Here is a 27332-nt window from a genome sequence, read left to right as displayed (position 1 = left end):
CCAGGGCTCATCCAGATAGAGCTAGTGTAACTAACCAGGGCTCATCCAGATAGAGCTAGTGTAACTAACCAGGGCTCATCCAGATAAAGAGCTAGTGTAACTAACCAGGGCTCATCCAGATAAAGAGCTAGTGTAACTAACCAGGGCTCATCCAGATAAAGAGCTAGTGTAACTAACCAGGGCTCATCCAGATAGAGCTAGTGTAACTAACCAGGGCCCATCCAGATAAAAGGACGTCTAACTGCCTTGAGACAATACTGCTAACAAGAGAGAACAAAAGCCTGATTTTATTTGTAGTTTGCAGCCAGGAAGCGGTTGCATAATCATTTGAGTTAATGTTCCTCCGGCAGTCTATATCTAGCCGATTCTTTGTGTTTTTAACAGCCTTACGTTTGCTTTCTGAACATTTGGCAAGAAATATTTCACAAAAAGTATTGTATTTGTAATTTTTGTAATATTTTCTTCTGTGATATTTTGATTGTATGGATCTCTGGGTTAAATATATCATAGGAGGATGTTTCCGTTGTGTACAACAACTACAACTAATATAATATACAATACAACCAATACTAGTTAGATTCTGGTGAAGCTATACATAACCAAAATGAAACCTAACCTAGCCCTAACCTTGCCCAGATCTAGCCCAAACCTAGCCCAAACCTAGCCCAGACCTAGCCCTAACCTAGCCCAGATCTAGCCCAAACCTAGCCCAAACCTAGCCCAGACCTAGCCCTAACCTAGCCCAGACCTAGCCCAAACCTACCCCTAACCTAGCCCAAACCTATTCTTAACTAGCCCAAACCCTTGTGTTTTTCCCCATTCATCGCAGCTCAAAAGTTTGAAACGCTGTTCTACTGTGCACCCAAATGGATTTCAAGTCAAAAATAAACATTGAGCAGTAACAGAAAGATGTTAAATCACAGAAACAAGTATTTATTTTCAGAATTTTTCAGACCAGCTAATAGTGCTAAAAAAAAAAACACGTAGCATTACAAAACAAAGTGATTTGTTCTCATTATGGCAACCAACAAGTCTTCCCAACCCCCAACAGTTCACCCAGAAATATCAACCAAGTTTTTCAGAGCCAGTATTTGTATGCATATTAGTCTGCATCAGTGGTCTCCAACCCTGGTCCTGGAGAGCTACAGGGTCTGCTGGCTTTTGTTTTCACCTTAAAATCAACACCCAATTGAGACCCAAGACACCAGGTGAGTTAACTGTGTAATCAACTGCTCTAATTGATTCATGAAGTGCAGAGTCACTATGAAAACCAGCAGATCCTGTCGCTCTCCAGGACCAGGGTTGGAGACAACTGGTCTACATTATGACCATGCCTTGTTAAGGTGATTTTGTCATTAAGACATGTGCTGCCGATTCTTGGATTCAGCATGCAGCCTAGTTATTTGCCCTTGAAAAAAATGCTCATTGTAACAGATTACAATTACGTACAGAGAAGGTGAGGAGGGGAGGCAGAGATTAAACAATGATTTACAGATGAAAAAGCACTCCAGTACAAAGACAAAACATGACAGCATAAGCTCCCCACGAGGCAGACATTGGTGAATCCTCATTAAAGTGCATCTTTTCAAGACTTGTCGCATGGAGTTTCATAAAAAAACAAACAAACAAAAAAAGATGCATTAAATGCATTTGTCAAATTAAACCTCCCCCCCACACCCGCACACGCACACTGGTTTCATTTAGAGGACACATCAGTAATGTGGGACAGACGGCTTATTCACATCGTTTCAGGCGAGACTGTGCTCTTTTTTTGCATTAGTTGGTTTTTTTATCCTTGGCCTTTCAGCAGTTCTGAGCCCAGGAAGAACATGTGCTTTAAGAAGTTCCTTTATGTAACGGCTGTAAGATGCCGTCTAGACCGGACCCCCTCAGCATGGGACCCCCTGAGCCCCTGAGCGTGGGACACCTCCTCAGCACGGGACCCCCCGAGCCCCTGAGCGTGGGACACCTCCTCAGTGCGGGACCCCCCCTGAGCGCGGGACCCCCCGAGCCCCTGAGCGCGGGACGCCCGTCTCTGGACATGGGTTTCAGATCTTGGGCAGCTTGGGCGCCGTGACGACGGGGTTGGTTTCCTGCAGGAAGCGGCGGCCAGCGCTCTTGTAGTCGAAGCTGCAGTCGTGGGCCTCAGCGTAGCGGTGAGAGGCACAGAAACTGTTTCCACACCTGAAACGCAGAAGCACAGCAAGGGGGCCGCTCGTCTCAGAAGGGTTCTGTACTGCTCTCCCAGCAAAGGCACTTAGAAAAACAACTCGCCAACCACGCAAACTGTTATTTCTGCACCTTAAAAGAATTATGGGACATGTTGAGGAAAGAAAAAAAACTGTTTGCTTTTACATTGACTGTCCCTAATACACCTAATTACATTGTAACTACATGTTGAATTACACACCCGCTCCCCACCAGCTCCCCACCCGCTCTACACCCGCTCCCCACCCGCACCCCACCCGCACCCCACTAGCTCCCCACCAGCTCCACACTCGCTCCCCACCAGCTCCACACCTGCTCCACACCTGCTCCACACCCACTCCACACCCGCTCCACACCTGCTCCCCACCCACTCCACACCTGCTCTCATTACGATGAAATTAGGCACACGGTAGAAGACAGGAAGTGATCATGTGACTGCGAGAACCTCGAAGATAAACTGATGCTTCACAAGCAAACTAATCATCTTCTTTTTAATCCATCACCAGGTACAAGCAAAATGTCTCAATTAAACAGCCAATTAGGCATACGACAGTCAATCGAGACCCAATGCGACTCAAACCCAGACCCACTCTGCTATACCGGGGCAGAAAAAAGACAGGTCTGAAGTGAATGGATTTGAGTTTGAAGTCACAGGGGTTCAGTCTTGTGGGGACAGTTAGTCACCATGGTGACAGATGTAGGTCTCTTCCCAAACTGGTAACTGGCTGCTTTCAAGTGAAGATTCATAGATGCACACCGTGGATAACTGGGCCAAACGCATTTCAAAAGGATTAAGTATCCAGTTCAATTAAACAAGTGAAACATGCAGGAAGCCCTTTTGAAAGCCTCTAAAGATTCCGGTTTCACGGCGTTGCATCATGCAAAGCAGTGCCTTGAGAAAGAGAGCGATAAGAGAAGGATGAAGGGAGAGACTCCCTCCAGCACTGACAATGATCCAAAAAACTGCCTGCTCAAACAGCAGTGGAATACTGAGCGTCTGCCAAATGCCTGTAATGTAATGTAATATAGAGTTTCTCTGCTAACGGCATGAGCAAGTGACTCATCACACTGCAACCCGTTAGCAAGCAACTCATCACGGAGCCACACTGTAGCCCGTTAGGCAAGCAACTCATCACAGAACCACACTGCAGCCCGTTAGCAACCGACTCATCACAGAGCCACACTGCAGCCCGTTAGCAAGCAACTCATCACAGAGCCACACTGTAGCCCGTTAGCTAGCGACTCATCACAGAGCCACACTGCAGCCCGTTAGCGAGCGGCTCATCACAGAGCCACACTGCAGCCCGTTACCGAGCGGCTCATCACACTGCAGCCGGTTAGCGAGCGACTCATCACAGAGCCACTGCAGCCCGTTAGCAAGTGACTCATCACAGAGCCACACTGCAGCCCGTTAGCGAGCGGCTCATCACAGAGCCACACTGCAGCCCGTTAGCTAGCGACTCATCACAGAGCCACACTGCAGCCCGTTAGCAAGCAATAGAGCGACACATAGCTCCACTAATTCATGAAAAACAGCGATCATCTAATTGTCTGTCGTGGTTGTCATTTTTTAAAATTCTGCTGCTGCAGGGTGAGGCACCATTCCTGTTCAAGCGCATGCCTGGGCCCAGAAGTCTAGGATGGAATTCTGACTGCTGACTGGCAGAGAGCCGACGTAACAGGTGCTAGCTTCACTGCGGTTCGGGGGGGAGGACAGGCGTAACGGGCACTAGCTTCACTGCGGTTCAGGGGGGAGGACAGGCGTAACGGGCGCTAGCTTCACTGCGGTTCAGGGGGGAGGACAGGCGTAACGGGCGCTAGCTTCACTGCGGTTCGGGGGGGAGGACAGGCGTAACGGGTGCTAGCTTCACTGCGGTTCGGGGGGAGGACAGGCGTAACGGGCGCTAGCTTCACTGCGGTTCGGGGGGAGGACAGGCGTAACGGGTGCTAGCTTCACTGCGGTTCGGGGGGGAGGACAGGCGTAATGGGCGCTAGCTTCACTGCGGTTCGGGAGGGAGGACAGGCGTAACGGGCGCTAGCTTCACTGCGGTTCGGGGGGGAGGACAGGCGTAACGGGTGCTAGCTTCACTGCGGTTCGGGGGGGAGGACAGGCATAACGGGCGCTAGCTTCACTGCGGTTCGGGAGGGATCCCCTCATCAGTCTCTAGCGAAACACAGGCTGCACGCAAAGCGTGTTCATTTTGACTTCTCACACTCAGGAGCGGAGCACAGGAGCCTGTGCTCACTGACCTCGATAGCAGAGGGTATAGTTAGAACAGACACACAGACGCGCGTACACACACACAGACATACGAACACACACACAAACACACAGAGACATACAGACACACACACAAAGACAAACGTACACAGACATATGTAGACACACAGATGCACGCATGTACACACACACACACACACGAAACACAGACACACACAGACAAACATACACATGCTCACACACACACGCACAGATAAACGTACACACACACGCGAGCATGCGAGCATTCCAAAGAGGAGAGACAGCACTGCACCTGCACTGGAAGCTGCTGGCCAGGCCTGTCTTCTTTCTGCACAGGTAACAGTGCCTGGAGCTTTTCTTCCGTGAGCCGGGGGGGCCCTTCACCGGAGGGAGGAGAAGTGTGGGGGGGCCTGCGAACACAAGAGACACAGGTTCACCTTTTCACAGGTGTCACCCCCCCCCACCCCAGCACAGAGCAAACTCATCCCTCATCACTCAGTATCTCCCCTCACACACTTCAACAGCACAGACATGGCTCACACTTTCCTGCTGCTTACAAACTCATTTAAAAGTCTAATGCAAACTTCAAAACCTTTTATTAAAAGAGCAACTGTGTTTATGTGAAGCTTTATACCGTTCAAGTGTTACTGTAAATATGGTGGATAAATGCACAATAGTTCTTATTCTGTTTTGAGATTCAACAACTTGTGAGGTTTATACCCATTAAAAACAGCACAAATATATTCTACACAGCTTGCCAAAGTCCATCTGTGACCTTATCCCACAGCAGGGCCAGCCTGTGGCATAAACGGTCTATGCGGTTGTTTAGGGCCACAACCACTGGGGGGGGGGGGGGGGGGGCACACGACCACGAGGGGGGGGCACACAATCCAATTTTTATCTAAGGTAAATAACGTTATTTTCGCAATTACGTTATTCATCCCCTATCGCGGAACTAGCAGTATTAATTTTAAACGGAATGGCAACCGAACATTTCATAACAATTTTATTACCAAGTGAACCCCCCCCCCCCCCCTCGCTCGACAGGATTGTAAAGAGCCCCCCCCCCCCATCGAACAGATTTGCTTAGGGCCACCAAAATGCCGGCCCTGTCCCAGAGACTCGGACAGATCCTCAAACACGTGTATCAGAGAGCAGGCCCACAAACGTAACAGCTCAAAGTAGGTACCTAGTGTACTGAAAATGTTAAATGTAGCTAGCTTAATATACACAACTGACCAACTGGTTAAAGAGATAAAGTTGAGAGCTAACAGTAACTGAAATTAAAATTGCTTACCAAGACAGCCAACTACCATAAACGGCCTCAAATTGTTACATTTAAAAAAATATTCTCATATCCATCACTTTCAGTTAAAACCCAAGGCAGCACAAGCAGACACAAACTACAAAAAAAGAGAATTGCTGAAATGTTTGCATTAAGCAGCATTTGTGATGCCAAACTCCTTTATGTCTTCACACCATAGCAACAGCTTAAAGACAGTCCTGACAAATTTCTTACTAATACAAATAATAACTTCCATTCATTCTTCAGACATCAGGCCCATGCAAAAACCACACAGGCCCCTAAGAGCAGCATGATAAAATACTGAATGCCGCACAAAAGGGAAACAAAGAGAATACCTGGTTACACAAAACGGGACGTACTAGATAAACAGCACATTTCTGCATAAAATAAAAACTAAATAAAATGATAAATGAGCCCATGCAATATGGCAGTGTTAAGCAATGTTTCAGGAAACTAAAATGAACTTGTTAAACTGTGCTGAAGGACCAGGTGAAGTCAGGTGAGCAGGATGAAGGCTGCAGCTCACACTCACCTTGGCTCCCTGAGCTGCTGAGAGCCCCCGCTGACTGGTCCACAGACTGAAACAGAACGGCAGACAGCTGTGCACCAACATGCAAAACTGGCCAATATCTTAATTAAATATTATGACAGTACACTGTACAAAATGTCTGAATTTCATGGTAAAAGTCGAAGGTACAAAATTGTGAAATGCCGTAATACATTTAGGCTAACATACAGCCTGCTCCCATAAATTCTTGTAACACAGTTTGCAGTTTACTGTACAAATATAAAATAGTAATGTACGTAAAAATGTAATTTACATTAATGTTCAACTTTTAAGTTTGCAAACACCCAAAAAAATGTGTAGATCAGCTGTGTATGCATCAAATGTGCCACTCTGTTTTCCAACCGACGGGGAATCTGAGATGGAACAGATTTTATGCTCCTGTCAACCGCACCTTCCATGAAACCTGAAAAAGCAGGACTGACAAAGCAGAGCATATTCATTTAGCTCGACCACAAATAAAAATAATGACAGGATGACTATGGATATGTAGCTACTAGCTACAGCACGGCAGACGTAAGTAGTGTTCATGAAAGGCCAGAGCCCTACAGAACAAACTGCTATGACATCACAATGTAATATTACATCTGGAAATGATGATGAATGGGAATAGGGTTAAAACGGCCCAGTAGGTTAGGGCTAAGACAGGGAGCATGTGTCGTAGTTTGCGTGTCGTAGTTTGCGTGTCGTAGTTTGCGCTCTCATGAATATACAGGAGACGTGTCTGCAGAGCGAGTCTCTCAGCTGCGTAATCTTAACCCAGACAGTCTCCCTGCCACTGGAGCTGAAACACAATCACACTCATCTTCTGTTCCTTAAGGGCGCGGGGCCAAGCACAGTGCTGCTGAAGCTTTGGAACCAATGAGAACTTCCATTACCTTCTGGAACCTTCTTCAGTTTAAAAAAAGGCAGGACAGTGAGATTACAGAAGTGAATTATCTGGTGGATCTCTATGCTGCACATCTGTTGTGTATAATATAATGCTATGTGATTGGGTATACTGAACTGAGGGGAAAAGCCGACTGGTTGGGAGTTATGAGCTCACCATAAAGGAGGGGCTCAGCAGCAGGTCCTCCTGGATCAGGCGGATGCTTGCACAGCCCCGGCCCAGCCCCCCTGGGCCCCCCCCTCTGCTCCTCCTCCGGGACAGAGAGGCCAGCAGAGGGGACAGGGGCTCCTTGGCGGTTATTCGGGCGACATCCTGCGCCTCACTATTGGAGAGGAGCTCGGGCCGCACGTCAGGGGAGTCCCCGTGGACGGCCTGGAGGCGGGCGAAGCTGGGGGGGCGGCGTGGGGCGGGGCTCAGGGCAGCAGGCAGGCTGGGGGGCGGGTGTGGGGCGAGGCTCAGGGCAGCAGGCAGGCTGGGGGGCAGGTGGGGGTCGGGGCTGGGGGGCGGGTGTGGGGCGGGGCTGGGGGGCAGATGGGGGTCGGGGCTGGGGGGCGGGTGTGGGGCGGGGCTCAGGGCAGAGGACAGGCTGGGGGAAGCGCAAAGGGGCCTGAGTTCGGTCCCGGTGGACACACCATAGCCACCCGCCACCCACTGGTCCACGGCCTGAGGCAACAGCGACGCCACGGGCAGCTGCTCAGCAACCGCCGCTAACGAGTCCCCCCGGCTGACCTCCTGGGATGGCAGGTCAAAGGTCACCGGATCTGGCGTCTTTTTATCAAGCGGTAGAGCCTTGTGAGGGTCTGCCAGCACCGACTCCTCCATCAGAGCCGCCCGGCCTACTGCGGGGTGTGGCTCTGCAGCACCAGGTAGGCCTCTGGTGGCCAGAGCAGAGAGGGGTGGGAGCGCACGGTCTTTCAGCGGCTCGGACCTGCCCCCCTCCAGTCGGGACACCTTGGGAGGGGACAGGATTTTGCCGAGGGCGGGGCACTCCCATGGCTCCTCCCCCTCCGGCTCCTGTGAGGGTTTTTCATTGGGGGCGGGAACTGGGAGCGAGGAGAGGGACGGGTGGGCGGAGCCAGTGGCCGGAGGTAGGTGCGCTGCAGGGGCCGGGGACTGGCCGATCTGCGGAAGGACCCGGAAAGGCCGGTGCTGTCGCCCAGGCGCCAGGTAGCCGCTACAGGTACGAGGCCCGCCCGGAGGCCTGGGCTTCAGCTTCGCGCTCTTCTTGGGCTGAGGAGCACAGATCAAACACGCAAAGCTCATCCCCCATTACCCCAGAAACAACATCACTCCAGACTGTCTCTGCATGCCTGTTCCCCTTCACTACTGTGTCACTGCCCAAATAATCCACCCAACGTGCAAAACTGCTGAATCTATGGTAGGCAGCAACATTTTTACAGTGTGGTAAAAGGTGGCACTACGGCAGCCATTACATCTTATGCCTTCCAACAGTTTAACTGCTTGAAGCAAGAGAGACTATGAAGTAGCATCCTGTGGTTATTCCAGTGGCTGTTTGTGTGAGAGGAGAGGAGGGAGATTTCATATGCAGTAGTGAGAGCAGCTTCTCTCACTGTTAGTCTGAGCTCGGCTAGTGGGCTTGGTTAGTCTTGATTTGGATAGACTGGGCTCAGCTAGTCTGGGCTTGGTTAGTCTCAGTTTGGTTATTCTGGGCTCGGTTAGTCTTGGTTTGGTTAGTCTGGGCTTGGTTAGTCTTGGCTTGGTTAGTCTGGGCTCGGTTAGTCTCGGTTTGGTTAGTCTGGGCTCGGTTAGTCTGGGCTTGGTTAGTCTGGGCTCGGTTAGTTTCAGTTTGGTTATTCTGGGCTCGGTTAGTCTCAGTTTGGTTATTCTGGGCTTGGTTAGTCTCGGTTTGGTTATTCTGGGCTCGGTTAGTCTCAGTTTGGTTATTCTGGGCTTGGTTAGTCTCGGTTTGGTTAGTCTGGGCTTGGTTAGTCTGGGCTCGGTTAGTCTGGGCTCGGTTAGTCTCGGTTTGGTTAGTCCGGGCTCGGTTAGTCTCGGTTTGGTTAGTCTGGGCTTGGTTAGTCTTGGCTTGGTTAGTCTCAGTTTGGTTAGTCTGGGCTCGGTTAGTCTCGGTTTGGTTAGTCTGGGATCGGTTAGTCTCGGTTTGGTTAGTCTGGGCGGGTGCGGCACCTTTTTGTTGAGATTCATGTTCTCCATCTTTGCCTTCAGCAGCCTCATCTTGCTCATAGTGATGGAGTTCTCTAAGGCCTGCAGGCCTGAGCCCGAATCCCCCAGCTCCTCTTCCTCAGTGTACAGGTTATACACCGAGCTGCCCCTGAGAGAGAGAGACACACACACACACACACACACGTACACACACACAGGACATCAAGTTCTGCGGCTGCTAAGTGCATTTAGCCACACAAACATTACTTTCTGTGTACATCCTCAAAACAGAACGACAGAAAACTTCACTGCATCCCTGTACAAGAGGTTTCAAACACGTAAAAGAAAAGAAGGAACAATTCTCTAGAAAAAGTCCCTGTTTACTGAGAAAAGTGTCTGCCAAATAAATGATCTCAGATGTAAGAGAAAAATGGAGTAGAAATATGAGCCATGGGCCAACCCCCCAATTTTCAATTCTTTGACCAGCCTAAAAAAAAAAAAAAAAAGAGTCACTATAATTCCTGCTTAAATAGAATGAATCAACAGAATAATAATGGAAAAATTGTCAAAATTATATGATTTACTGCAGCTACGCCTTCAGGTTTTTTCTGGGATTGCAATGGCTGAAAAACCAGTGATGAACCAACAATATAACGAGACATGCTGCATACTGTCCAGCGAAGCACCAAAATACGTGTACACAAACAGACAAGTACGTGAGGTTTTAATTGGCTACACAAACCCAACATACCCCAGCTAAGCATTGACAGTGAGAAGCAAGCCAATACATCACAGTGAGGGTTCTGCTGAGGGTTCTCTGGACCCTGATTTCTGATAACAGGCACAGTCTCTGATTTAATGGTCTCTGGTTATTAGCAGTGATTTGCCATAATTTCTAGTGTTGGTCAAAGACAGTCAAAGCTAGCAGCAATTTGCCTTGCATACATCATCTTTTACGTTGATTCAAATTGGCCAATGTCTGTCAAACAGTCAATCTGAAATGCAACTGGATATACTATAGGCAAGCACTCTCAAATTCAGTCCTGGAGGGCAGCGGTGTCGGCTGGCTTTTCAGCAACTGCCTAAGCCACGGCGGCATAGCCCTGTTTCTGGAGATTACATTACATTACAGGCATTTAGCAGACGCTCTTATCCAGAGCGACTTACACAACTTTTTTTTACATAGCACTTTACATTGTATCCATTTATACAGCTGGATATATACTGAAGCAATGCAGGTTAAGTACCTTGCTCAAGGGTACAACGGCAGTGTCCTTACCCGGGAATCGAACCTGCGACCTTTCGGTTACAAGCGCAGTTCCTTACCCACTGTGCCACACTCCGTCCACCGATCTACCCTAGCAAAGCACAGCTCATTCAACAGCAAGAAATCTTGTTGAGCTGCTAATTAGCAGAATCAGGAGTGTTAAATTAGTATCAGGAATGAAAACCAACAGGACGGTAGACCTCCAGGAACTGGGTTAGGCAGCCCTGATCTAAGCCATCAACAGCTAAGAGCACAGACATTCTTTCCAAGCACTAAGCTGGCTTTTCACAAAACCCCGCAAACACTGCAGCCAGCCAGGACTGGGCCCTCCCAGCCCTTCTTCTGGCTGTTGTCTCCAAGGAAAATGAAAACACAAAACCCTCATCTACACAAGATGTACTGTCCAATCAATTGCATAGCAAAGATTCTTACTCATAGTGAAAGGAAATGACATGTTGCACAATGACATAGCAAAGATTCCCATTCACAGGAAGAGGAAACTGAGACATCATTCTTTGGACTTATAATACACAGTGCTACCAACTTCACTTCCTGGAACTGTTTTTGAACAATGAGAAAAAGGCCCTGAAAATACATCAGTGGGCTCTGGATCATGCACTCTTCACTGCTAAACTCTGGATCATGCACTCTTCACTGCTAAACTCTGGATCACACACTCTTTACCGCTAAACTCTGGATCACACACTCTTTACCGCTAAACTCTGGATCACACACTCTTCACCGCTAAACTCAGGATCACACACTCTTCACCGCTAAACTCTGGATCACACACTCTTCACCGCTAAACTCTGGATCACACTCTTTACCGCTAAACTGGATCACACACTCTTTACCGCTAAACTCTGGATCACACACTCTTTACCGCTAAACTGGATCACACACTCTTTACCGCTAAACTCTGGATCACACACTCTTCACCGCTAAACTCTGGATCACACACTCTTCACCGCTAAACTCTGGATCACACTCTTTACCGCTAAACTGGATCACACACTCTTTACCGCTAAACTCTGGATCACACACTCTTTACCGCTAAACTGGATCACAAACTCTTTACCGCTAAACTGGATCACACAGCCTTTACCGCTAAACTCTCGATCATGCACTCTTTACTCTATACTGTACATAAAGTCAGAACTGACTAACCCTAACCCTAAGCCCCAGAGTCCCCAAAAAGCACAGTCATTCAAATTCTCGCTAAACCCTTCTGGTGTACCATTTAGGTGTGAAATGAAGCATGAAAAAATGAGTTTGGCTTTCCATCTGAGTCACTAACTGTGTACAGCCCTGCAGCTAAGGGATGAGTTTCTGTACTTAAGTAGCCAACATGCAAATGAGCCTCATCCAGTCCAATCATGCTTTGTGAGCACGATTCAACCCATGCTGAGAACTAGAGTAGAGAAGTTTCCAGTATAACTGGTGTTTCAGGTGGATTTAAGCAGGGACCAGCATGACAAATTAGCATTAGCAAATGTTACGGCACAATGCATCAGATGATTGTTGAACACAATGCATCACAATGTATCGTAATGTATAAACGCAAACAACTCAACGAAGCTGTCATCACAATGAAGCTGGCATCACAATGGAATTCTTCACTGCATTGGCTCTGGCTTGGCGAGTGTCCTTTAAATCAACTCTCCAAATGCTGAGACGAAACTTTATGATTTATAGGGCACACTAGGGCGCACAGTAAGGTAAACTGTAGGGGTCCACTGTAGGACACACTGTAGGGGCCACACTGTAGGGGCAGACTGTAGGGCATACTGTAGGGGAGGACTATAGGGCACACTGTAGGGCACATAGTAGGGCAGACTGTAGGGCACACTGTAGGGGCAGACTGTAGGGTACACTGTAAGGGCACACTGTAGGGCACACTGTAGGGCACATAGTAGGGCATACTGTAGGGCAGACTGTAGGGCAGACTGTAGGGTACACTGTAAGGGGCACACTGTAGGGGCAGACTGTAGGGTACACTGTAGGGGCAGACTGTAGGGTACACTGTAAGAGCACCCTGTAGGGCACACTGTAGGGCACATAGTAGGGCATACTGTAGGGCAGACTGTAGGGCAGACTGTAGGGGCAGACTGTAGGGGCAGACTGTAGGGTACACTGTAAGGGGCACACTGTAGGGGCAGACTGTAGGGTACACTGTAAGGGCAGACTGTAGGGTACACTGTAAGGGGCACACTGTAGGGGCAGACTGTAGGGTACACTGTAAGGGGCACACTGTAGGGGCAGACTGTAGGGTACACTGTAAGGGGCACACTGTAGGGGCAGACTGTAGGGTACACTGTAAGGGGCACACTATAGGGCACGCTGTAGGGGCAGACTGTAGGGCAATCTGCAGGGGCCCATGAAGCCAAACTGAGGGCTTAGGTTCAAAAGTCTCCACATATCTCCCCTGAAGACAATGCTGTAACCCCAAAAAGAAAAGAAGACCTCCAGAGTTTTCTTTAGAATTTTTAAAACGTATTTGGAGGGTTGGCTACCCATTAGGCACTGTATCACACATAAACAGGATATCACTTTTTGCATGCCTCTGAAGTGTTAAAATGAATTTATAAATCAGAAAATGATAGGTATACTTCAGGTTTTTATTCTGTAGTCCTTAACTGCAGGTGTGTTGCCGCTTTCTACATACCTCCAAAGGATAGTAATTCAAGAGCCAAGAATTATAGGCTCCATTAAAGTATAGGGCTTTTGAATTTTCAAGAACAATATAATATTTAATTTATATTACATTTGTTAGTTTCACCATGTTTAAAATGAAAAAATTAAATGAAAAAAAAAAGATATAAACTGCAGATTCTCAGCTCTTGATGTTGTGATATAGAGTATGTGAAAAAGAAGCCTGTAAAAAATATCCCGAACAAAGACATTTGGAAGTAACGGTCCACGAAAGACCACACCTCCCCATCTCAACAGCCACACCCCCTCAATTCCTCCACTTCCTGTTTCTCAGAACGCACCTGACCGGTGTAAGAGTGCCGTCACCTCGGTCCACGACCCGGAAGAAGTTCAGCTGGTCGCCCTCGCGGTACACCAGATACGTAACCTGCTTGTTGGGTGGGGCCTCATCCCAAGCCCCACCCCGCCCCGTGTCCATGTACTCCATCATCTCCTTCACCGAGTCGTCCACAGCAACTGGGGGACAGAGGACGCGTCGGAGGTCAAAGAATGTGGTTTCATCACCGAGCGGCTCAATTCAAGCCCATTTACATGCACTTTTCCTCACCGCCCATATAAGGCATATAAGCCTCGATCTCTATATTTACACAAGAGTCTGATTACAGCCCGTGTGCCACAGATACTGTGACGGCCCTGCGTTGACAGGTCAGGTGTCCTTTTCCACGTCAACAATTGCGTAGGCTGCGGAGAAAATGGCGAGAGAGTTTGAATCTTGAAAACGGGACGTTAAACCGCGGCACTGCGGAAAAAAAGTGTGAAAAGCTGTTAGTCGGATACAAGACAATAATCCTACCGTGAGCGCTACGGAAGATCCAGACTCTATTATGGATTCATCCCGCCTGGCTGACAATACATTCTCTATGAACTCTACAAACAAAGCTAAGATTTTTGTTTCTGGATGAATTAAGTTTGTTCTGCTCTGTGAAAGGCTAATGTGTTATTGATTGCTGAATACAATAATTAAGTATTTGAGTTTACCTGGTCCTAGCTCGTTTCTTTTATCCAATGTTTATGGTTTCATTATGCAAAGTAAATAATGTGTTTTTGCTAGTTATATAATGAGCGCATTGTAAGATTTGCCTTTTTTTTTTTTTACTTGACTCTAGAATACTATTTTAGTAGGACGCACAGAGCCTACTTGGCACCCCAGCGACTGATAAAGCAAACTGTTACAATACATATATAATAATCCTTTTCAGCAGATGTCGAGTGAGTTTTGCTGCAGGAATGATATCTGGCCAGAGTAAACTGAACATTTGCCACTTTTTTAAAACTTGGGAAAGAGAGACTCATGATCAATATTAAACACCACACTTCAGACTGACAGGAGGACAGGCTAGACAGCATGAAACCACAAAATTACTGCTAAGCCTCATTTACATTGAGTAGGAATCTAACAATAGCTCATTAACTGCAATGTAAAATGTTGCAAAAAATGCGTATGCTTTTTGTGTTCTGAAAGATCCCAGTTCTCTCCTATAATAATATACATATTGGCAGCTCAAAATTCAGCCATTTTGCAGCTGGTAGCTTGTGGAGTAAAACATGGCAGACTAGTGGGAGGCAGAATCTGGTGTTCTGCGCACACAAGGCTGCTGTCACCGATTCAGAAGCCAATCAGCCCCTCCGGTCCGTCGTGCTTGTGGCTCCAAATTTCATCCCAAAGACTGAGGAAATGGTGCTTAAAGTCCAGCAGGGCGTGAGAGGAAAGCGGTGATTAGCTGCATCCTAAAGGCCGCTCGCAGACTGAGAACGTGTGCAGTACTGAACCGCATGTGTGTGCAGTACTGTGCTCAGAACCGCATGTGTGTGTGCAGTACTGTGCTCAGAACCGCATGTGTGTGTGCAGTACTGTGCTCAGTACCGCATGTGTGTGTGCAGTACTGTGCTCAGTACCGCATGTGTGTGTGCAGTACTGTGCTCAGTACCGCATGTGTGTGTGCAGTACTGTGCTCAGTACCGCATGTGTGTGTGCAGTACTGTGCTCAGAACGGCATGTGTGTGTGCAGTACTGTGCTCAGAACCGCATGTGTGTGTGCAGTACTGTGCTCAGAACCGCATGTGTGTGTGCAGTACTGTGCTCAAAAGCTGTGTCGTACGGCTCAGACATGTGTGTGTGCAGTACTGTGCTCAGAACGGCATGTGTGTGTGCAGTGCTGTGCTCAGAACCGCATGTGTGTGTGCAGTACTGTGCTCAGAACCGCATGTGTGTGTGCAGTGCTGTAGGTTTTGGGGAGACCCGCAATACCAACCTCTTCTGGTGTTGATGGGACCTCCTCTCATAGCCAGAACCAGCTTCAGAGTGCTCCCTTCTGCAATGCTACACACAGAACACCCCGTTTTAGTGATACAAACATCGCCGGTCACAACGTACCCTTCTGCAATGCTACACACAATGTTTATGTACACAGTATCTGAGAAGTTGTAAGTTTTCCGGCACATACAGTACATATACATGGAAGAGTTCAGAGAAAAGTCACAGCTTACAAGAATATAAACAGGACATCTTCATCCGCCACCAAGATAATACAATTAGTTTAGTACAATTCACATTTCATGTTATTATTATTATTGTTATTATTACTGTTGCATAGTTGCACGTGGAATGGAAACACAGGTACTCACCTGTAATCATACAGGCAGTACTCATCTTCCAGCTCCACATTATTCCAGATCAAGTGTTGCTGGGCAACCGGGATACCTTGAAGGGAAGTACATGTGATGCATTGATATGGTGCATATTTGACGAGGCTGAAGGTGAAATTGCTCAGAGAGGTCTGCAGCTCGGTTATGCAAGGTTACCTTGTGTAATCCACTCTGGTAATGGGTACAATCAAGAGCGAAAAGCAAATGCCCCAGCCCAGCCAGGGACTGGAGGCTGGTTAATGGTTCATTAGAACCTATGCCTGTCAGACAGGAATGCTCCACTGCTTATTTCCTCTCCCACACATCACTAGCTGCCACAATCATCTAATCTTTTCAAAGGCCCAATAGAATGCAAGACATTTTTTATGGAAGTAAACATGCTTTTATTATGAGAGTAAACATGCTTTTTTATGGAAGTAAACATGCTTTTTTTATGGAATAAGTAAACATGCTTTTTTATGGAAGCAAACAGTACAATTTCACCACAAACCGCCCAACAGTACAATATCATCACAGACCGTAAACCATACAATATCACACAGACACATACCAGTCTGACGTGCGTACTGTACTGTGTCCACGCTTGACGTGCTGTAGGTAACGTGTCCACACTTCTGACTGTGCTGTTACTGTGTAGCTGTGTCCATAGCATTCTGACTGTGCTGTTACTGTGTAGCTGTGTCCACAGCATTCTGACTGTGCTGTTACTGTGTAGCTGCCACACGTCTACTGTCTGTACTGTGTAGCTGTGTCCGTTTGACTGTGCTGTTACTGTGTAGCTGTGTCCATAGCATTCTGATTGCTGTATGTGTAGCTGGTCCACAGTCGAGGGTCAGTCTGTGCTGGAGCAGCAGCTCCAGACTGGTCTCTCTCAGACAGATGATCTGAACCTGCTGCTGCTCACTGTCTCACAGCTTAGGAAGGCAGCTAGGAAAACCCTACGGGCTTCCCTGGGGGTTACCATAAACCCAGCCTGGAATGCTAGACTGCAATATTAATGCGTGCAAACATTTAAAACTAATAAACATATTTACCAGCAGCCTGGGACGACAGTAAGATCTGATCCATGAATCAGCTTTCACAGAGCTTGTGCAACTTCAGTTGGAGCTCTGGATATCCCTGTTACACCACTCTGTGACTAAAGCCAGGCACTGTCCTCGTCGGAGGGGTAGTATTTGGCAGGCAGCAGCCTTCTCCCAGATGGTTGCCACACTGCTCTGGCCAGTGGGCCAGTATTTGGCAGGTATCAAGCTTAGTCCAGATGCATTGTTCTGGTAGGCTTTGCCCAGAGACAGTTCTCTGGCCAGTGGGGCAGTATTTGGCAGGGGGCGGGCTATGCTATATAAATCCCACTGCTCCACGGTAACAGAACAGGCCTGGGCATGCCCAGCTCCAGCACAGAGACTCCTGGAACGCTGTCAGGACAGTTAAGTCAGCACCGTCCACAAGTGATGTAAGTAAATGCAGGTTGCCATAACAATGTCTTGTTGCTATGCACCATTCTCCGTACTCTCTTGCTTGCTGAGCTGCCACAGTTCCAGCCTCGCTGTTATCCAATCAAATGACTATTACATATGAAATTAAGGGCTAATTAACTAGTCACATTTCCACCTAAAAAGAAACTCAACTGGTCTGACAGAAGGGGCCTTCCAAAGCAGAGGCTGGGAGGCAGAGAGGCAGAGAGGCAGGGAGGCTGAGAGGCAGGGAGGCTGAGAGGCAGGGAGGCTGAGAGGCAGGGAGGCTGAGAGGCTGAGAGGCAGAGAGGCTGAGAGGCTAACAGGCTAACAGGTTGAGAGACTGAGAGGCTAACAGGCTGAGAGGCCAACAGGCTAACAGGTTGAGAGGCTAAAGCTCCGCTCTGATAGGTTCCCACAGGCCAGGCAAGCCCGAGTAAACAAGAGAAGTATGAGGAAGAATCTTCTTACAGACAAATGGAGAGCAATCTGCTACTGCACTGCTGCTGCTAATGTTAAAGCAGAAATACATTTTACATACCTGAGGGGAAAAGCACGGGTTTTTCCAAATTAAAACACCTGAGCAATAAGTCTGGCAGACTCATCGTCCCTGTGTGTTCAACTGAGCACGTGCAGTCCTGTTTAACAGCCACACTTCCTCATGAACGAGGCTGTCTGCCAGAGAGCCAATGAGGACCGGCTTTGTTAAGGCACCATACTTCAACAGTTAATCAATCTCTATAAACCCATATATAAACTGACTAAAGCATGTGCATTAACTGCAACAGCTCGACAAGCACGCTTCGCTGCTTCTGCACTGCATGACAACAACACATCTTCCATATGAAATTCTGCACACCACAAAGCCGCCTGAGGCCTTTCCAAAATGTTAAATGGCTGTCTTAGGATAACATACCACTAAATTTCTAGGTTCTCAAAATGGCAATGAGCTTAATGAAAAAGCAGAGTAGCCTGTAATCTCAGGCAAATGTTTATCGATGAAAAGAACACAGAAGTGAATGTAAAGCGCAACGTTTGAGTAAAATAGGACTTAAAAGTTACATGACAGTTTGTTTGCTCTGTCCTGTTTTTGTGTGGTTATGCACTCTCTTACCCTAATAAATGCTTCACATTCCAGGTTATAGTCCTTCAGTATTTTTAATTAAATAACCTGAATGCCTGCATCCTTTGAGGAGGTTTGTTTGGAAGGTTTTTCCTGCAGTGATTGTGACATCAGAGTTAGAATGTTCAGTTAAGAGTGTTGTAATCACATTGTGATCTAACATCTTAAAGGGTTAAGTGCTGTGAGCTCCACTGCATACCCATCAACTGACAGCCTTGGCACGGGACAGTGCTGGTGCAGGACAGTGCTGGTACAGGACAGCGTTGGGCTGGGACAGCCCAGGTACGGGACAGCATTGGTACGGGACAGTGCTGGTACAGGACAGCGTTGGGCTGGGACAGCCCTGGTACAGGACAGCCTTAGCACGGGACAGTGCTGGTACAGGACAGCCTTGGCACGGGACAGTGTTGGTATGGGACAGCCCTGGTATGGGACGGCCCTGGGGTGTGCACTGGCAATAGGAAGGGTACCTTCCAGCCTGTGGATCTTAGCCTTGACAGAGACGACGGTGTGGAAGGGCGAGACGCGCAGCTGGAAGCGAGTCCCCGTCAGCGTCTCGATCAGCAGCTCCATGCTCTCGCAGCGCGGCAGCCTGAAGTGGAAGGGCCCCACGTTGTCCTCGTTGAAGAAGGGCGGCTCCTTCCTGTCCGTCATTTCCGCGGGGGCAGGGGCGGGGTTACGGGACCTTCAGGGCGTGGGAGCTGGGTTACCCTCGGGCGCTGAGCGTATGGGCTGGAGGCCTGAGCGTTCCCCGTCCACCACACCGGGCATCATGTGCTCCGTCTGCACCTAAGGCACAGGCAGCGGGACCAACCGTTACCACGGCAGTGGCGCACGATTCCAGAAAACAGGCTGCACACACACAGAACTGGCCCCGCCCACAGAAACACACTTACAGTTTCAAGTGTGTTCTAAAGCCATTTTACAGAGTCTGCATGCAAACTGATGACAGTCATAACTTATTTACTAAGACTCATGACTGTAGACAGAGGCTTAAAAAAACAAATATGCAACATCTAATGTTTCCCAACTTTTCTAATGAACTACACCTGGCCTGCTGATTAAAAAAAAAACACAACCGTTCTCCTCCCAGTTCTATTAAAGCCTTTATGAAATGTGTTAAAAACACTTCCAAAAACATTCAGTTTTGCGCTCGTCTGAGATGGAATCCAGCCTGTGCCCGTGGCAGCTGTGGCTGGCTGGCCGGCTGCCCGGCAGGGTGGCACACAACTGGGAGGGATTCAGTCGGGGGAAACAGCAGGGTTCACTGCTCGAGCGACCCCAGCGGCTTGCTCTCTGCGCTCGTGAATGATTGGGCCTCCTCTACCCCTGCTCTGCGCTCGTGTATGATTGGGCCTCCTCTGCCCCTGCCCTGCGCTCGTGTATGATTGGGCCTCCTCTGCCCCTGCTCTGCGCTCGTGTATGATTGGGCCTCCTCTGCCCCTGCTCTGCGCTCGTGTATGATTGGGCCTCCTCTGCCCCTGCCCTGCGCTCGTGTATGATTGGGCCTCCTCTGCGCTCGTGTATGATTGGGCCTCCTCTGCCCCTGCTCTGCGTGTGCGCAGCAAGCGCCTGCGGTTGCAGTGTAAAAGAAACAGCTGGCAGGCACTGTGTGTTTCGAAGGAGATCCGCAGGTTGTCTTTACTTACCTAAGCCAGCAGGGATTGTAAATGAGAGATTTTGTTTTCTGTGGTCTGTGGTTAACGAATAGGCTAATGTTTCACGTTTTGTTCTACGAAATAAATTACACCCATTAATATAACTGTGGGTTTTGAAGCTGTTATGTGCTTTTAAAAAGTAAGTTGCTAACAAGTTGCTACATTGAAACTACAATAACGGTTGCATTCTGGCAACTGCCACTCAAGTTTCCATACTAGCCCGCCTGTACGCGAAAACCATTTTAGTTTCAATATAGCAACTTGTTAGCAACATGTTAAATGCTCCTGAAAATTGATGTGTGTTAACTGGAAAAATAACTTAGAAGCGTAATTAGGATGCATTAGTGTGGTCACTGGAAAAAATGTTTGCGTAGAGCCCAGAAATAATCATGTCACAGTACACCCCCATCGTGTCCCTTCAAACATGTACCTGTGCACCACATTTACCTGTGAGCCGGGTATCAGTGTCTCCCCCAAAGACAAAACGCAAGGCAGCCTTCTGTTATTGAACAACCTTGTAATGTACGGTTGAGGAAGTAAGACCAGAACAAGATAAACTGTGGTCAACACACAGAGTCCGGGCATTTCCAAGAATATTTCAGCAAATGAAATGGAGACACTATTTAGATTGTGTGATATCACGTTTTGCCAGCTAACACCAGGTAACTGTGTTATTTTCTGCATATCTCTCCTAGATGCACACACATACATGCCCCCCCCCCCCTGCATTTACAGTAGCCCTACATACATGCACTGTTTGACCACAGAGGTCAGGGTGCAGGGTCAACTACAGTGCAGCGTCCATGGAACGGTCATGGGGTTCAGTGCCCCTGCGGCAGTTATGGGGTTCAGTACCCCTGGGGCAGTTATAGGGTTCAGTGCCCCTGGGGCAGTTATGGGGTTCAGTACCCCTGGGGCAGTTATGGGGTTCAGTGTCCCTGGGGCAGTTATGGGGTTCAGTACCCCTGGGGCAGTTATGGGGTTCAGTGTCCCTGGGGCAGTTATGGGGTTCAGTGCCCCTGGGGCAGTTATGGGGTTCAGTGCCGCTGGGGCAGTTATGGGGTTCAGTACCCCTGGGGCAGTTATGGGGTTCAGTACCCCTGGGGCAGTTATGGGGTTCAGTACCCCTGGGGCAGTTATGGGGTTCAGTGTCCCTGGGGCAGTTATGGGGTTCAGTGCCCCTGGGGCAGTTATGGGGTTCAGTGCCGCTGGGGCAGTTATGGGGTTCAGTGCCCCTGGGGCAGTTATGGGGTTCAGTGCCCCTGGGGCAGTTATGGGGTTCAGTGCCGCTGGGGCACTTATGGGGTTCAGTGCCGCTGGGGCACTTATGGGGTTCAGTGCCGCTGGGGCACTTATGGGGTTCAGTGCCGCTGGGGCACTTATGGGGTTCAGTGCCCCTGGGGCAGTTATGGGGTTCAGTGCCCTGGGGCACTTATGGGGTTCAGTGCCCCTGGGGCACTTATGAGGTTCAGTGCCGCTGGGGCACTTATGGGGTTCAGTGCCGCTGGGGCACTTATGGGGTTCAGTGCCGCTGGGGCACTTATGGGGTTCAGTGCCCTGGGGCACTTATGGGGTTCAGTGCCGCTGGGGCACTTATGGGGTTCAGTGCCGCTGGGGCACTTATGGGGTTCAGTGCCGCTGGGGCACTTATGGGGTTCAGTGCCGCTGGGGCACTTATGGGGTACAGTGCCGCTGGGGCACTTATGGGGTACAGTGCCGCTGGGGCACTTATGGGGTACAGTGCCGCTGGGGCACTTATGGGGTACAGTGCCGCTGGGGCACTTATGGGGTTCAGTGCCCTGGGGCACTTATGGGGTACAGTGCCGCTGGGGCACTTATGGGGTTCAGTGCCTTGCTCAAGGACACTTCAGCAGTGTTGATGGCACTGGAGATGTAAAATATCAGGATTCAAATTCTCTAGTAAGCTGTACGCTTGCCTAATTTCTCTGTTTTATATTTTTAAGCAGAGAGCTAGCTGCGGTAACAGGCACCAGTGATGTAATCTGTATCATGATGCTGTCTGGGAACTGGAGTCAGATGAGCAAAATGAGAAGGCAAATTCTGAGAAATGTCACTACTTCAACTGAAGATAAATAACTTAAGGATATTAGCCCAGACATATACACAGCAAAACCCAGTTTTGTAAACAGATTTCCTTGAATCATTTAAATAAGGGAAATAATTTATCCCTTATCTAATAATTTATAAATATTCAAATATTCACTCGTCTGTAACTTCTAAGTTTTTTTTGTTTTGTTTTTTAAACTTTGAATTCTTCTATTGAGATTACTTATTAATTCAGTATACTTACATTTATGTTCTACCATGTAAGCCTATTTGCATAGTACTTTTTAGAAACTCGTAAATTATTGCGACATCACTAGTGAGGGAAAGTTAGTCAGCAATCATGTTCATTCACTGTTCATTAATTTGAGATGGGAAAAATACCAAGCTTGGCAACGGAGCAAATCATCCACATTTCTGTACTGTAACACAGGCCGGAGTCTATGGAACAGTGTTTAGTCTTCAGATGAAGAGGAAAGCATTTTCATTGTCACAGAACCTTTATTCTTTACTTTATACTGAGAACGACATTGATATAGCAGACTCGTTAAAAAATGAAATTTTTGTAAAAAAAAAAAAAAAAAAGTATCGACGACACCACACACATTTCTAAATATGGCACGCGAGTATGATTGAGAGGTTATGATTGACAGATTACTCGGTGTACCTGTAGGGGTTTATTACTAAATTATAATTTTCCATTTTGATAAATGCGAAAACAATACGTTCATTAAGCGAGATCGCAATGCAAGTATCGACTAACGTATACTAACGTTAACGATACCTAACCTGTAAATGCTTCCGTGACGTTAAGACTGTCCAACAGACCATATCTATGGGAAATGCAACCAAAGAAAGACTATGAGCAACGTTAGAGCACACACAGCCCTCGTTAGGGAAACTTGATCTATCAACTTACCGTATTAGCATGCCTGTAGAGTCCCAGAAGACAATGATGGATATAACGTTAGCCTAGCAAAGTCCTAACAGACAACGGTGCTATATGCACAAAGATCAATGTTATTGTGCCTTCTTTTCCAGATTCGGTTATTAACCTACGCTAACAAGTAAAATAAACATATGCAGCCCACGGTAAATTTGCAGCTATCCAGGTAAGCATCTTGTCACACCTACTATAGATACTCAAGGTCGCTAGCAGGCTGCTAAATAGCTAACACAAACGACACCTTGACCCTCGAGCTACCTTGCCTCTTTTCTACTGTACAACTTTAGTCTTTGACGGGCACCGAAATAGAGTTAAATGTTTTCAAAGTCGATTGTATTTTTAACTGAGAACATGACTGAAATAATTTCGACCTACAATCCGCATACCTTAAATCCGAGCCATCCTGTTATGCACAAGAATTGCTACCCTTAAGCGATCAACTACACCAGTCCAGTTTAGGTACTACCTGCAATTACTACATTTTAATTGAAGTTAAAATCAAGCCAATCGCGTTCGCTTTTCTCGCCCAAGCTAACGCAAGGACCAGTGATATTATTAAGAGGCGGGTCAAAAAAAACGTTCGGTTGCACGAACATTCTTTTATTCTGTAGTCTCCCGGATGTTGCCCCTCATCTCCAACAACAATTCACACGTGACCGTATTCCTGACGCCTAGAGACAGCGTTTGACATTTGAAACTGGCGAGATCGCGACGAGCCGCTTTCTTACTGTTTTGCGCAACTACTTTAACCATTTACTTCCGACGCGTATGTAATCTACCCGCCGTTCATCAACTACCAGGCAGGTACTATTACCTATGCGTGACATGGGGTTAAGCATATTCATTCTGTATATATTTCCTACTATATAATCTGGAAATAAGTAACTGATTTCACATTAAATAATAAAAACAACAATGATAAAAACAATAGCTGCTGTCTTTCACATCAAAATGAAAGAAAACCTCTCCCGACATTTAAACCCTCACAAACAGTTTTTTTAAAATGTAATTTATAGCACAAATGAAGAACTGCAACAGTTTTTAGCTAAAGCCTGCATGGTACAGTTGGGAAAAACAAATAGATTTAGTAATTTTGCAATGATACATCCAGACATGGGAGAGCGAATTTGAATATGATAACACCTGATGAAATATAATGGTCTTCAGCATAATTTTAGCATTTTATTTTTTAAATATTTGTTGACAGATAAACATATGCTTAAAGTGCTACAATGGAAAATAACAAAACAGATGGAAATGTATCTGATCACAGATAACAATTGCTAACAAATCTTTAAACAGTGATGCTTTCAGAATATCAATGTGAGTTAGTGGTTAATTTATGTGAACTAGTTTAATTTTCTGTAGAGATTATTAACTGAAGTTTATAAACAGTCTATGGGCAGCACTAATACACCCTGCCCGAGTCGGGCTCTTCAGATCACAAGTCTTTCGGCACAGTATTACTATTTTGACATTTGAGATGCTTCACTTTCCTCCCAGGGCATTCAGGGGGTCATCAAAAATGCTGTGGTATGTATCTTCTGCCACATTGGCGTCCTTGGATGGTTGGCTTTTCTTTGATTTGGACTGGGGCTTCACCACTGGTTTTACGGTCCCAGAGGAAAATATGTCATCTTTGTGAAAAGAAAACATTAAATATTCAGTGAACCTACTTGACTGAAGCACAGGTGTATATTATATATAGTTTCATATAAAGTTTCATTTTAACCCTTTGACCCTCTAGAAAGGTGGCTAGCCTGATTAAAAGATGTATCTTGTATTTTCATTCTGACATTGTTCAATTCAGTGAGGCATAGGATCTGTCAATCTGTCAAATATTTTTGCTGACCAATGACTCACCCATATCATCATCAAATATAGATTTTGTTTCGACTTTCTTCTTTGACTTCTTCTCTTTTGGTTTTATTGTGGTAGTCAAGTCAGCAAAGATGTCCACATTATCATCAAATAAGCTCGCATCCAAAGCTTTTCCTTTCCGCTTCTTGGGAGCTTCTTGCTTTTCATCCTAGGAGAAAGGGAATAATGACATACAGTCACCTCCCTGCAAGCACACATGGGGTAAACACCTGTTTATTTCATAGTATAAATGTGGTCTCATTTTAACCATGAAAGCTCAAATTCTTGTAATGCATACACTGTGGTTAAGTGCATATTAAGTACACACGTACCTACATATCTACAGGTCACTATGTGTATAGCTACTTTATGCGTACATAAACAATGAGAGATTCACAACATCTAAAACTATGAGGAACAGTATCACGCAGATATGCTACATGCAAACGTTTTCAGTTTTATGTTGGAGTGCATATAGCAGCATTGTTAAAAGCATACCCTCCTAAAGGGATGAATGTGGGTTTGCCTCCTGGATAAGGAGGGGGAAAGGACAAAATCCTCTGTAGTGTACTGGTGCTGGCTGTTTGGCATTTTGATAGCCAGAAAGGTTTTCATTTTGGGAGTCCAGTTTGATGGGTTTTTGGTTGCATAGCACTGAGGGTGAATTTGTGACTTGCATCATCCTGCTTAGTTGTCTGCAGGCCTGCTCTGTGGACACTGGGCCTTTGCTGAATAAAAATGGCTGACAGGAGTCTGAAAGTTTGGAGACACCTTCTGAACATGTACTGCAGGACTGCTGACAGTTCTATGGCGACTCTTTTATCTGCTTTTTAGTTCTGGATGAGGTTTAAGACGATTTTTTGGTTTCCCCAGTCAGGGGACTTGAAACGGCACCCTTTCGGTAAGCCTTGACTCTGCACAAGTTCATGTTCCATCTGTTATAAACAAGCAAATCCTCTTCATATCCCACATGGAGGAAACAGACACTGCTCTGTGTGCCTTGCCAAACACTAGGCTGGTCATGGAATTAGTGCAACTGCCCACAAACAGGGTAAAAAAAGTCTGATTTACTTGGCGTCTGTAGAACAGCTTTGTCCCTGTTGTCTAGTCTCACAATGTCTCACACACTCGGTTAGGCCTTACCCTGATCCACACTGTATCACTTACAACATTCTCTAACCTTAGCAAGGGTGCTTTTGTGTACATTTTGGGGCCAAAGTGTATTGGGCACAACACTATGCTTGCCAGGTGACCAGCTGAAAGGAAGTGGTTGCCATTGTAGTGCATGTTGCCGGGGAACTGAATAACCTCCTTACATAAAGACAATTTCTCTAACAAAGCTACTGATCTCAAACTGGTGGGAGTTGTATACTTATTCAGGATATAATTTTGCTGGGTGTTAGTGAAAAATGCTATCATCATTACCAGAAGCCAGCAGTAAAATGATGCAGACTTGTTCCTGTAGGAGAATGAAACCCTGAATGGTTAAACAATCCTGATGATTAATAAGAGAAGTACCTGAAAAATGTCCTGTTTTGAGGGGTTGGATTCTGTGGGAGGTTCTTTTGTAACCGTGACAGTGGTGCTCCTTTCCACTCCGAAAATGTCGTTGTCCTCTTCATCCAGGAAGGGCATGGCCTTGGGCTTCTTGGCGGGTTTCTGCCTGGCTGTCTGGAAGAGGTCTCCACCGGGGTCATCAAAAATGGCCGAGACCTCCTCTTTCTTTAGGCCCGGCCTGGCTGGTTGCTCCGGGCTTGCAGATTTTGGCTTTGGCGAGGGCGCCTGCTTGCTGATGGGGGCGAAGAGGTTGTCAGACCCGAAGAGGTGGTCTTCAGCGGTGGCGGTGGAGGTGGGGGGCTTCTTGGGCTTGGCGCCCTCGCTGTCTGCTGGGGCGAAGATTGGCAGTCTGGGGGCTGAGGGGTTGGGAGGAGCTCCGCTGATCGCGGTGGGAGGAGAGGAGGGCGTGGCCGCGCTGGACCCCGCCCTGCTGGCTCCACCCTCCTCCTGGCCTTCCTCTCTGAGCTCGTCAGACAGCTGGGCCGCCAGCTGCCTGGCTGCCCGCGTCTGCGGCCGCCGCTGCCCAGCTGCTCTGGCACGACCCTGCGGAGCCAGAAACACGCCTTTCACCATGGCAACCAGAGTCAGAAACACGCCTTTCACCATGGCAACCAGAGCCAGAAACACGCCTTTCACCATGGCAACCAGAGCCAGAAACACGCCTTTCACCATGGCAACCAGAGCCAGAAACATGCCTTTCACCATGGCAAC

General features: G+C 47.5%; 2 protein-coding genes across 8 annotated transcripts in view; both read right to left on the bottom strand.

The window, feature by feature from the left end:
* Window positions 1-912: 912 nt before the first annotated feature.
* zfand4 (zinc finger, AN1-type domain 4) lies at window positions 913-23730 on the bottom strand. 4 transcript variants are annotated; one of them, XM_064317734.1, is made up of 11 exons: window positions 23591-23730; window positions 19007-19325; window positions 15939-16014; window positions 15566-15633; window positions 13595-13769; window positions 9359-9503; window positions 7367-8440; window positions 6289-6355; window positions 4743-4860; window positions 1970-2184; window positions 913-1927 (listed from the first exon to the last, which is right to left on the bottom strand). In XM_064317734.1, the coding sequence occupies exons 2-10, from the start codon at window positions 19188-19190 to the stop codon at window positions 2049-2051; spliced, it is 2043 nt and encodes a 680-aa protein (XP_064173804.1). In that variant the 5' UTR covers window positions 19191-19325; window positions 23591-23730; the 3' UTR covers window positions 913-1927; window positions 1970-2048. The 4 variants fall into 4 exon arrangements, with proteins under 4 accessions (XP_064173804.1, XP_064173807.1, XP_064173806.1 ...); XM_064317737.1 differs by having other exon boundaries at window positions 6289-6334; XM_064317736.1 differs by having other exon boundaries at window positions 913-2184.
* A 643-nt stretch (window positions 23731-24373) lies between these two features.
* washc2c (WASH complex subunit 2C) overlaps window positions 24374-27332 on the bottom strand; it is a 34738-nt gene continuing 31779 nt past the window's right edge. For 3 of the 4 annotated variants that reach the window (XM_064317730.1, XM_064317732.1, XM_064317731.1), the window contains 3 exons: window positions 26583-27164; window positions 25068-25233; window positions 24374-24841 (listed from right to left, as the gene is read on the bottom strand). In XM_064317730.1, coding sequence (XP_064173800.1) covers window positions 24693-24841; window positions 25068-25233; window positions 26583-27164 — 897 coding nt within the window. In that variant the 3' untranslated portion in view covers window positions 24374-24692. Of the gene's footprint in view, window positions 24842-25067; window positions 25234-26581; window positions 27185-27332 lie in introns of those variants that run through there. The other variant, XM_064317733.1, reaches the window with a different exon arrangement.

This window comes from Anguilla rostrata, chromosome 18 (genome assembly GCF_018555375.3).
Source record: "Anguilla rostrata isolate EN2019 chromosome 18, ASM1855537v3, whole genome shotgun sequence".
NCBI classification, from domain to species: Eukaryota; Metazoa; Chordata; class Actinopteri; order Anguilliformes; family Anguillidae; genus Anguilla; species Anguilla rostrata.
Note: the sequence above shows the minus strand (reverse complement) of the source record. Positions and strands in the feature narration are given on the sequence as shown.